The following is a 12748-nucleotide window of genomic DNA, read 5'->3' as shown; positions in this document are numbered from 1 at the left end:
GACACAAATGGAAATGCCTCTTGATATTATAGATTTTGTTGTGGATTAAAAAACAAAACAACACAAAAACAAAGCCATTTCTTTCTTTAAACCAATAGCCTTCAAATAACTTTTGGTTAAAATAACTGACATCTGTTAAGCACTTCCTAGTTTCCAGACATGGTTCTACAAGTTTTACATGGGTTTACTCATTTAATCCTCACAGCAACCATATTATCAAGTAAATTCTGTTGTTATCATTATCTTTACTTTGTAGATGAATTAACTGAAAATTTACATCATATACCCAAAATTACAAAGTTTGTAATTGATAAAATTGATATTCAAACCCAGGTAATCTAGCCTTGTAGACCATATATTTTTTCTTCTAAATGTACATATACATGTACAAAAGTTGAGAACTCCATGTGCCAATGCAACAGCTTCAAGAATAATCAGCTCCTCAGTGTGTATGCCTAATCTCTGTGATATTCAGCTCTCTAATCATTACATGATTTCAGTTAGTGAGACTAGAGCTTGACTTGGGTGAGTAGCTCATGATCCTTGCTATAAGATGGAAATTTGATAAAAAACATTTTCTAAACCTCCTATATCTATAGGCAAGTTGCTTCTCACTACTATTTAGCTACTAACCTGTTCCTACTTCTCCTTTCCTGCCACAGTTTGCCAAATCTAAGTATTTTTGGCTGAGCTTGAAATCTTAAAGGAAGATTTTCTGGTTCAGAGGTGTCATGTTGGTAGCCTACAAGGAACATGTGGCCTGGAAAACTTAAAAAAAAATAAGATTGAGCTCATATGTAGAAATCAGTTTTCTTCTCTCTCTTTCTCTCTCTCTTTCTCACACACACACCCCCTAGGTTTCTGGTACTTCATGAGAAATATGGAGATCTATAATCATTGGACTTGTATTCCTGTAGAGCCACAGCATGATGGAGCTGAGGCTTTGAGGGAAGCTAGGCGAGAATCAACACCTTAGTTTGTCACTATCCCCACTTCTCACGTAACATCTGTCTGTTTCACTCATATATGTTATCTACCAGCCACCTGAATATATTTGAAACTACTGCCCTGATCAAGTTCAACAACTGCAGTGGTCGATTATAAGCCAAAGCCCAGTAAGTGAGCCTACCCAAGACCTCACCATGGCAAAACCAGCATTAGAATCTAGGTATCAGAGGGTCTATGAATAGATTAACAAATGAAATGACACGTTTATGAATATTATTTCCAAATGCTTTCTCCAACATTGTTATCTTTTTTTTCTCACATACTCTAGTTTTACCTATTGCCTCATACTGGTTGTACTTGAAAGTTATGCAGATGCCACTTTGTCCATTTCGTCTCCCTGTAGGTGGATAATCATAGCCTTCTTCCGGAATTGGAGGGAACTGAGGAATAGAGTGAATCAGCCAGAACCCTTGGACTCTGTTCCACAGCAGAAAACCTACCAAAAATACATTTAACAAAGATAAATCAGAAAAACAAAGCTTCTTTTAAAATAGGGTTCAAAGTGGCAACATTTAAGCCCATTTATGCTTCAAGCTGATGTTTTATTAAGCTAATAATCACAAGGATCATGCTTATTTTTCAAAGATTTCAAATACAATTCTGGCACATATCACATTGCCTGATTACTGATAAAAAGCCATCACAAAAAGGGACCAAGGTAGCCATCCTATGAAAAGTTAAGAGGAAATTCATGTTGAAATCACAAGGAAAATTTGTTTTGGCAGAATACAAATTTGCTAAATTGGAATTTGACCTTGTTAAACTATACAGTCACCTGGCAAGATTTAGAAAGTGTCTTTACTGTTAAGCAGCTAGGCTGTTTTCAAAAACCAACTAAAAAACAGAGTTGAAAGAGAAAATATCAAATGAAGAAATGTACTTGCAATAATTTGTTAGAAGAAACTGCTGCCTGTTTATTGGCAGAAGAGTCACCATTTCTACAAGCCCAATAAAAGAAGCGAAGAGAGAGAGAAAAAAATGAAGCTATGCTAAAGCATCCTAGTTAATAACATTTGTAAAAATCTCTAGAGCAAAATAAATAACATGAAAGCCAATATGGAAGAAAATAGAAAGATTTTTATAATTTTGTGACATGGCAAAAAGAACTCTGTAAAACAGATGTCTATGACTATTTCTATGTTTATAAATTTATCAGGATAGGTTTGGTATGATAGCTAGACTTTCCAGTTTGCATGTGACTATGCAAACATAAGATTCACTTATGTTTGCCTAATTGTTAGAGTAAAAACCAAATGCCTTCTAGCTGTTTTTTTTTCAAAGAGCATATTTTAAGAAAGCATACTGTTGTTCTTCAGGTGGAAATAGAATCAATACCCGTGTCAAGGTGGAAAATATTGAAAGTTCTGTTATATAACAGAACTGGATGACCTTCAAGAGTTCTCTTCTGCGCAAAAAAGTGTGCCAATTTGCTGGAATCCTATCCTCCTGGTACGAATGCCATAGGATATTAGGGCACCTGTTGGCCAAGAGAACCTTTCCACTTGATCTTGCGCCCTCCTCCCTTTACAGCCATTTCCTCAAACTCTTGTGGCAGCTAGCAGGGTAGAGTAGAAATAGTGTGGGAGATTGTTGGAGGAGAAGTTGAAGAATGTAGCATGTTATGAAAATTGTTGGGTTCCCTGTAAATATGGCATTCAGGAGAGCAACTTTGCTAAATAAAAAGTTTTCAATGTTCCTGACCTTTGTCAGCCATTACAAACTATATTCTAAATCAGAGGCTGCAAACTGGCATCCCCTGAGCCAAATCCAGCCTATGAATACATTTTATTAGGCTTGCAGAATGTTTTTTAAACTTCGAATTTAGTGCCAACATTTAAAAACTGGGGAGATTTTCCACAAATATTAATTTACAACATCTCCTGGAAAATTGTGTCCCTATCAGGCAAGTTGAGTAGTAACTGCCTCCTTTCCACTTGCTGACCTCGTTTGCCTGCTCCCTGAAGGCATTTGAATTTGGAACCTTCTGAATACTTGTTGCCATGGAAAGTTATTTATGACATATTAAATTGGAAAAAGGTTGAAAAATAGTCATTACAGTAGTTTTGTAAAAATGTTTTAAAATACGTACTTTAGAAAAAGTGGAAAGGATTAAATATGGTTTATCTAATTGGTATTAGGATTATAGATTTTTTGTTTACCTGTATTTTGAATTTTTCTATAGTGTACAAACACATATGCAAAGTTTATAAGTAGAAAAATTGTAAAAGTATAATCAAAATTACTATATGTGGTAATATAAATAACATGATAAAAATTAATATAAAACTATTTAAAACAGTTTTTCAAAAATGTTTATTTCCAAGGGAACTATATATTAAGAAGAGTTCATTTTACTCTATATAAATTATCTCAATAACTCTGACTAAAATGTTTTTGTACATATATGCTATATGCACATATACATATGTACATATGTATATGTGCATATATATATATATAATTGCTGGTGTTTGTGTGTCCTCAGTATCAGTACCTGAATTCCTGCTGCAAAGCATATATTTTAAAATATGTTAAGAAATAAAATGGGATTTCTAAAAATGAGGTTGCCAAGTCAAATTATACAATTATATTATAACCTGTGATATAGAAATTATACATTTCAATGACTCAAACTATTAAGAAGAAAAGCTATCTATTTAGTATGGAATATAAGAATATTCAAGATGAAATGTTTAAGAAAATGTTAATTTCCAATAGAAAAGAGAAACCAAGAATCATCATACCTTTGGTGTGTCCATACTTCCTGCTGTAATTCACAGATTTAGGGACTCCATCATTGTATATTAGATAGGCTGTGTTGTTACTCTGCAGGAATATATTAGGGTTATAATGGCGTAAATCTTCCACTTACAAACTCTCACAACGTTTCTACCAACTACCCAGCCTGCAATACATTGCTTTCATTAATACACTGAGAAGTCATCTATTCCCCTAATAGGCAACTTCCCCATCAATATGAAGCCTGTGACATGTAAGACAGGGGAAAGGAAGTTCATTTTTAACTATGCATGATTTTTACTCATGTGACAGGAGCCCTATGCATTGTGATCTGTGTGTGAGGGCAATGTTCCTATTTCTCTTGGTTGTTTTGGAACCAAGTTTCTGATTAAGCAACCAGTGTATAATAAAGGAGTACTGAATTATTTGTTCAGGAAATGAAGTAGGAACAACCAACCAAGGATTGCATCTGAGGTTTTTTCCATTGATATCATAGGCACAGTGCAGAACCGGCTGTCAGGATCCGATTTCCTCTGCCCACTTTGTGCTTCACTTCACTGCTGGATAGTAGCTTTGTGTTTAATCAGGATTCCTCATTATCTGCTCTCCCTTCCTCTCGTTATGGGAGGATTTTTCTGCAATCCATTTTTCAGTGTCACTTCACCTTTCCAACTTGATTTTTCCCTGCTTTAAAAAGTGGTGAAATTTACTGTGTAATATTGGATTTCCTCTGTTAAGGCAAAATATGAGTCAATTTTCAAACAGCCAAATCTTAGAGCCAAAATAAAGCTATTATTTCAATAGTCTCTATTTGTCATGTTTTAGAAACTTGCTAATATTTGTTCTGGATGGTTCCATTTAATTTGTGTGATGATACAATGGCTTTTATTGAAGCCAATAATGTCGATATTAAAAAAATCTCAGTGACATAATTAAAAGCAGGAAAGGATAACCTATCTCCTTTAAAAAGGCCCTTGCTTTTTTCTTTGAAAACAAAGTCAATAAAGAAGTCTCTCACAGTTGCTTAATTATTTGATATAATACAAAAATAATGTTAAAGGCACAACATAGTCTGTTGTAGCATTCTTGTCTACTGTGTTTGGGAATACCCTGAAAAGTAAGCTGTTTTCTTACCTTCATTTATCATTATTGTTCATAGTTACTGAATAGCATTCATATCATCCTCTGGAGAACCCTGAAGAGTTAGTTACTCTATGAGCCTGCATTAAATGTGGAAATGAGGACATTTGTGTGCCTTTGGGGTACAACATGGAGGGATTCTGGGATGATCCAGTGAGGAATTTATTCTTTATGATAAACGAAGTTTATTATTCTAACTGCATGTAACAGCCAGCTGAGGTTAAGTGGGTTGTAGCCTTAGTGAGAAGAGAGGCTATTGATAAAGGGAAAAGACCATGGACTTAAGAATAGGTAGATATAGGCATGTGCCTTTGAATAGGTTTATTTCTTTAACACATATTTGGTATTGTTTTGACTATTGAGTGTAGAACAAGAGGGGTGCAGTCTCTGCCCCCTGTCTAGCAGAAAATATAGAGAGACAAGTATAGGCAATATAGTTTGATAAATGTTTATGAAGGTGCATGGAAGATTCTTATTTGTAAAGGCAAGAGAAGGGAAACAATTCCAAATGTAACCCAACTATTGGCCTTGGTCACCTTGACACTTGAGATTTAAAACCAGTTCGTCTAATCTTGCATTTCACTCTCTGTGAGAAGTTCAATTCCAGTCAGGGGGTAGAGGAGTAATATTCTCACAGTCAGTTGTGGCACATAATTCTAGCTTCCAAAGAACATTGAGTCTCACTTAGATATCACCCACTGCTGTTGCTCTCTTTTGGCTCTGTGCCAATCAGGCATGGAAGTCACTCCCTTTACTGTCATTTTCCCCCCAGAACCTCACTAAAGACATTGCATGTGAGCAGGTTTTACAAAAGATAAGAAATATTGAATGGTTTTACATCACCATGAGGCCTTACCCCAGTCTCTCTTCATGTTTCTTGTGCTTTGTAATTCATGGTTTCTTTCCATCCCTTTTTTGTTTAGCAGAGAAGTTTAACTGTATCTCCCTGCTAGGGTATGGGGCTACCTTTGTACCTCCAAAGATCATTATTGTATTCAGCCAAGCAAAGAGCTATCTACTCCAACTAAGGTAATGACAGAGGCTTTACAATGTCACTCTTTCCTTCTTCCTCCCCTAGCAGTCTCAGCAATGGGGAAGGGAACAGTGCAGATACTAGTCTATTTTATCATTTGCTGCTCTAAAATATATACAAATCTATTATAAAAAGTTAAAATTCATCAAAATTTACATACACAAACACAGACCAAACATGGTGCCATTCACAGTCAAGAAATGTAAACAAACATGTTTATTAAGTCATAACTGCATTAACTTAACGATAGTAATATTGTACTAATGTAATAATTTGATAGCCACCTCCTGTCACCATTGAAGTGAGCTTAAGTCTTGTGAATATCTGCTGATAATGCCACATGACACTAACAACCTTCATGTGAGCAGTTCTTCTCTCCAGTAAATTGCATACTGTGGTCAAGAGTGATCTCTCACAGCTCTTGTGTATTTTTCATCATGTTTGGGACAATATCGGAAACCTTGAATAAAACCATAGGACCGATACTGAGTGCTACTACTGATGCTGGAAATGCTTCTAAAAAGCAGACACAAGTCATGACATTACAAGAAGATGTTGAATTGCTTGATATGTACTGTGGATTGAGGTCTGCAGCTTCAGTTGCCTGCCATTTCAAGATAAGTGAATCCAGCATAAGGGCCATTGTGAAAAAAGAAAAGGAAATTCATGAAGCCCTCACTGCAGCTATGCCAGCAGGCATGAAAACCTTACACTTTTTACAAAATACTTTTATATCTCATATTTAAAATTAAAATGCAGCTTTTATATGGGTGCAAGATTGCTATAAGAAAGGAATACCATAGACTCTAATATGATTTGAGAAAAAGCGAAGTCACTATATGACAAAGCAAAAGGAAGGTAGAGAATCTGAAGCTAGAGAGTTTAATACCAGCAAAGGATGGTTTGATAATTTTAGAAAGAATTGGCCTAAAAAAATATTAAGGTAACAGGAGAAGCAGCTTCTGCCAACGAAGAGGCAGCGGATGGGTTCCCAGATGCCATCAAGAAAATCATTGAGGAGAAAGGATGTCTTCCTACAGGTTTTTAATGCAGATGAAAATTCCTTATTCTAGAAAAAAGTGCCACGAAGGACATTTATTGGTAAAGAAGAGAAGCAAGCATCAGGATTTAAGGCAGGAAGGGATAGGCTAACTCTACTGTTTTGTGCAAATGCAGTTGGGTTGACAATCTGGACTGCACCTATCTATAAAGCTGCTAACTCTTGAGCCTTGAGGGAAAAAGATAAATACCAGCTGCCAGTTGTACAATAAGAAGTCCTGGACAACAAGAACCCTTTTTCTTAATTGGTTCCATTGATGCTTTGTCTCTAAAGTCTGAAGATACCTTGCCTGTAAGAAACTGCCTTTTAAAGTTGTTTTGGTATTGGATAGTGCCACTGGCCACTAAAAATCCCATGAGTTCAACACCAAAGGTGTCAAAGTTGTCTACTTGCCCCAAACATGATGCCTCTGATTCAGCCTCTCAATCAGGTTCATAAGAACCTTTAAGGCTCATGACATATGATGCTCTCTGGAAAGGATTGTCAGTGCTGTGGAATACATGATAGAACACATGAAAGGATTACAGCATTGAAGATGCCATTGCTGTTATAGAAAAAGCCATGAAAGCCATCAAGCCCAAAACAGTACATTCCTGCTGGAAAAACAACTGTGTCCAGATGTTGTGCATGACTTCATAGGATTTATTATAGAGTCAGTCAAGAAAGTCATGAAAGAGATTGTGGACATGGCAAGAAAGGTTAGGGATAATAGGTTTCAAGATATGATTCTTGGAGAAATTCATAAGCAAATAGACACCACACTAGAGAAATTAACAGAACATGACTCAATGGAACCAGAGCCAGATGATGAGGAAGAAGCTATAGAAGAGGTGGTGCAAGGACACAAATCAACATGAGACAATTGGTAAAAGCATTCGGATCATTCAGGACTGCTTTTAGGCCTGGTGCGGTGGCTCTTGCCTGTAATCCCAGCACTTTGGGAGCCGAAAGTGAGTGGATTGCTTGAGTCCGGGAGTTCAAGACCAGCCTGGGTAACATGGCGAAACCCTGTCTCTACCAACAAAAAAAAATGTAGCCCCGGCTACTCCAGAGTCTGAGGTGTCACCTAAGGATCACCTGAGCCTGGGAGGTCAAGGCAACAGATAGCTCTGATGGTGCCACTGCTCTCCAACCTGGGTGTCAAGTGAGACCCAGTATCAAAAGAAAAAAATAAAGTTTTGAACTTCTTTTGCAACATGAACCCTTCTGTGATAACGGGCACTGAAAGTAAAGCAAATGATGAAGAAAGGATTACTGCTGTATATAAACATTATTAGAGAAATTAAAAAGCAAATAGAGAAAAGTCATTATGTATTTTCATATGAAAGTTACACTGAGTGTGTCTGCCTTTCTTGCTTCCCCTTCTACCTTCCCCACCTCTTCCGTCTCTGCCACCCCGAGACAGCAAGACCAGCTCCTCCCCTTCTTCCATCTCCTCAGCCAGCTTAACAGGAAGATGACAAGGATGAAGATGTTTATGATGATCCATTTCCCTTAGCGAAGAGTAAATATATTCTCTCTTCCTTAATGATTTTCTTTATAACATTTTCCTTTCTCTAGCTTACTTCATTGTAAGAATACAGTATATAAGACATATAACATACAAAATATATGTTAATCAACTATTGATGTTATCAGTAAGGCATCCAGTCAAACAGTAGGCTATTAGTAGATAAATTTTCAGGAAGTCAAAACTTACACATAAATTTTTGACTGCATGAGGGCCGGTCCCCCAACCCCAGCATGGTTCAAGGGTCACCTGTCATTTGTTTATTCAAAGCAGGATTGTTGAGACAATTTTAAAAAGCATCTAGAAAAGTGCTTGGCACATCACATGTTCTCAAACAGCCTACAGATAAGTTTTAACTTTGTAACTTGGCTCTGAAGGCTGGTCTTAATGGCAAGTAAATAACATGACTATTACCACACACAATGACAGTTCCCTGTACATTTTGAGTAAATACTCAGATACACACGTGCAGTAATGCTAGAGGCTAAAACAGTGTTGTTGTGGGCATTAAATTACTTAACATATGTAAAGGCTCAGCATACAGTCCAGCATCTTATAGGAACAGAGTCATGTTATATATTTACTTCTCTTTAAGTTATTGTTAGGAAATGCATACGTGAGTATAATTGGATGTTAATCATGCCTTGATTTTACTTGTCACCCCTGGTTGGAAAGCAGTATCTTGAAACTAAGCAACAGATGGTGCCTGGAATATTGGGAGCATGCCCACATTAAGCCAGCAGGCCTACTTACCTGTGTCTCTTTGACTGGTTAGCTCATTGCCTGATAAAGTCCAGATACAGCAGGGATAATCCAGGCAAGTTAGTTCTAGGGCCTTGAACTAGAGTCCTAGTTTTCAACATATCATTTTTAAAACAATGAATTAAAAGGAATATCAAGTAGAACCCTTTACTGAGCTCACCACCACTGATCAACACCATGACATAAACAACCCATAACTCATGGCACGTTAATCACAGATCAGTATTGCCCTATAGCAGCAGAGGCTCCTCTCCCTATCTCTATTAGATGAATAAGCAAACTGACAGACATTTTGGCGGCCAGAAGACTTCAATATACAATTAGTTCATACCTTGCCCAGTGATACCACTGGACATGGTGCCAAGTGAATTTGGCATTGCTGTAGACTATAATGACATGTTTCCTAAGGTCTTAGATTGACTCCGATAATTGTCTTGAGCTGGTTCTGAGCTAGCTTACTTCAAGGTGCTAGGACTGGGAGTTGGATGGGTGAACAGAAAAACTCTGTTGAAGCCTTTGGATTCAGCTCTATGCATTTTATATTATTCAAGTGAACAATTAACCACATAACATACCTTGGAGGCATATGCTTCATATAGCTGTTGTAATGTCCTTCCCAATACACTCTTGGTGGTATTCATTAGTTGCACACTCTTCCTCCAGCTTCTAGTTGTAGAGTCTAAGTACAGGTACTCTAACCCAGTCTCTTCACTTTCCTTATTTTGTCTTTTAGGTAACTTATAAAAGGTAAACCTAGCAGGCAAAATAATTATGAATTACTAACATTTATTGACTGCTTTCCTGTGGCAGTAGCTGTGTTACACACTTTAATATATCTCTCACATTTCATGGAAGGCCTCTAAGGAGAGGGATTTGCTCAAGTTCTCTGCCTCTTTCTTCACCCTTATCTTTGCTCCTCTCCAGAGAAGAAAATAAAAATCTGATTGGATATATTCTAAGACCTTGGTTATCCTGCTGGGTGGAGTCCCTGAACTGGAAGTCCATATACACTGAGAGTGGCTTTCTCTGTTGCTTCCATGGTCCATATGGCTACAGTGGGCAGCAGGCCAAGACTCAGACCATGCAGTTGGCTGACTGGGTATGAGATTTGGGTTTGGGCTTCAGAAGAGGTAGAAGGTAGTTTGAGCCTCTGTTCTAAGCTTCATTCTTCAGCTCAGTTTATCAGAATACTCTTTCTTGGTGATTCAGGGCCAAAACCAAGTAATTAAGTAGGCCCTTTCCTTCCTTTACTATTTGTGTATCTCCCTTGGCTATCTCACAGGGAGGAGAGGTAGCTCTGCCAAGGTAGTATTAAGGCGTTATTGGATTACCTAGCTCAGGGTTTCTCAATGCGCTCTATTCACATTTTCAGCCAGATCATTCTTTGTTGTGGGAGCTGTCCTGTGCATTGTAGGATCCCTGCCCTCTACCTGTTAGATGCCAGATGCACTGCCAAGCTGTGACAATCAAGGTTATCTCCTGACATTATCAAAAGTCCTTTGAGGGCAAAATTACCCTTGGTTGAGAACCACCTATCTAGCCAAATGCTTTCTAATAGCATGAACCCCACCATTAACTCCTAAACACTCACAGTGCACCAACCATTATAATATATACACTATTACCATACCACAGTGTCACAAGCCCGTAAAAGCTGCACACTCTTCACTTGGTCCTCTTTGGTCTTGTACTTTATTTAAGTGAACTCTTTCCTGCCCTGCTATGCTTTCTTACTCACAGGGTCAGGTCCTCACATGTGGCAAGAAACATGAAACTATTCTTTGGTGCTGACTTGATGGTCTCTTTCCTTGCCTTTCTCAGTAGATTTTAGCAGCTTGGCAACAAGTGCTTATATTCTCTCTAACAGACATTGCTAAGCAATATGTCCATTCACTTGTGGCAAAAATGATTTACCACATCAATCACAATTTGGTGACCCACCAGTGAAGGGTTTGTGAACTATCAGTGTGCCATGGCACACCAGTTGAGAGCTAGTACTTTTAAACATTTTTCCAGGGTGACCATCTCTAATTATGTAATCAAGAGTCATGAATCTGTTTCTAGCCCAGACCTCTCTGCTGAGGTCCAGAGAAACCCAAACACAAAGATGTCCCAGAAACCTCCAACTCTATATTTTTGAAACCAAGTTTATAATATTTTGCTCCAAATCTGCTCATCCCACACTATTAGGGAACATACTGACGCAGTCCAAGAAGCAGAAACCTAAAATTATTTCTTAACATCTCCCCTTCTCCTACCTGCTGCAGCCCATCTACCACCAAGTCTTCTCAGCATGTCCTTCTTTCTATTCCCACAACCACTTCTTTAACCGAGGTGCACACCTCTTCTCACCTATAATTCTGTGAAAATGCTCCTGGGCTCTGTGATTCTTGGCTGCTCCCCATCCAGCCAAGCCTCACAATACTGCCAGTGAGCTTCCTAAAGTGCAAATCTGACCATTCACACCCCTGCTTGAAGTCTTTCGGTAGCTCCCTTTCAAGTCAAGTTCAAACCTTGTAGCTCAGCACACAGACCCCCGGCCCTCCTCACCTCTCTAACCTCAACTCTGGTCATCTCCCTGTATTCTCCTGAAGTTCCAGAAATGCACACAGACCCCCGGCCCTCCTCACCTCTCTAACCTCAACTCTGGTCATCTCCCTGTATTCTCCTGAAGTTCCAGAAATACACACAGACCTCCGGCCCTCCTCACCTCTCTAACCTCAACTCTGGTCATCTCCCTGTATTCTCCTGAAGTTCCAGAAATGCACACAGACCCCCGGCCCTCCTCACCTCTCTAACCTCAACTCTGGTCATCTCCCTGTATTCTCCTGAAGTTCCAGAAATGCACACAGACCCCCGGCCCTCCTCACCTCTCTAACCTCAACTCTGGTCATCTCCCTGTATTCTCCTGAAGTTCCAGAAATGCACACAGACCCCCGGCCCTCCTCACCTCTCTAACCTCAACTCTGGTCATCTCCCTGTATTCTCCTGAAGTTCCAGAAATACACACAGACCTCCGGCCCTCCTCACCTCTCTAACCTCAACTCTGGTCATCTCCCTGTATTCTCCTGAAGTTCCAGAAATGCACACAGACCCCCGGCCCTCCTCACCTCTCTAACCTCAACTCTGGTCATCTTCCTGTATTCTCCTGAAGTTCCAGAAATACCAAACTAGTAGCAACTCCCAACTTTCCATGTTGCTTCTTGCCTCTTTACCTCCTCATTCATTGGCCTGAGATACCCTTGCATATCCATTCCTTTTCTAGCTACTTCATAATTGTTCTTAAAACTTAGCTCAAAAACTATATCCTCGGAGAAGCTTTCTAGGCTCTCCGCTCCCTAGTGTTCCACTTATGCCCTTACCACATAACTGTGAGGTCCTCAAGGATAGGAACCATATATTGTCCATATTTTTATTTTTGAAACTCCACACAGAGCTTGGTTGAGCTCAGTAACTGCTGGAAGACGGACCACTTGCCTTGAGTATATCAGTGTTC

At 38.7% G+C, this 12748-nt stretch overlaps 2 protein-coding genes across 7 annotated transcripts in view; one reads left to right on the top strand and one right to left on the bottom strand.

The window, feature by feature from the left end:
* DNASE2B (deoxyribonuclease 2 beta) overlaps positions 1-12748 on the bottom strand; it is an 86329-nt gene that overhangs the window by 3628 nt on the left and 69953 nt on the right. For all 3 annotated transcript variants that reach the window (XM_012442518.2, XM_064372565.1, XM_064372566.1), the window contains 3 exons: positions 9828-10005; positions 3753-3834; positions 1283-1444 (listed from right to left, as the gene is read on the bottom strand). In XM_012442518.2, coding sequence (XP_012297941.1) covers positions 1283-1444; positions 3753-3834; positions 9828-10005 — 422 coding nt within the window. The remainder of the gene's footprint in view (positions 1-1282; positions 1445-3752; positions 3835-9827; positions 10006-12748) is intronic.
* Positions 1-12748, top strand: part of LOC105710282 (uricase) — a 119503-nt gene that overhangs the window by 72156 nt on the left and 34599 nt on the right. The gene's annotated exons all lie outside the window — the stretch shown is intronic.

Source organism: Aotus nancymaae, unplaced genomic scaffold (assembly GCF_030222135.1).
Source record: "Aotus nancymaae isolate 86718 unplaced genomic scaffold, 86718_ANA_hifiasm-v0.15.2.pri h1tg000007l, whole genome shotgun sequence".
NCBI lineage: Eukaryota > Metazoa > Chordata > Mammalia > Primates > Aotidae > Aotus > Aotus nancymaae.
The sequence above is the reverse complement of the archived record's forward strand: the minus strand, read 5'-3'. Positions and strand labels throughout refer to the sequence as shown.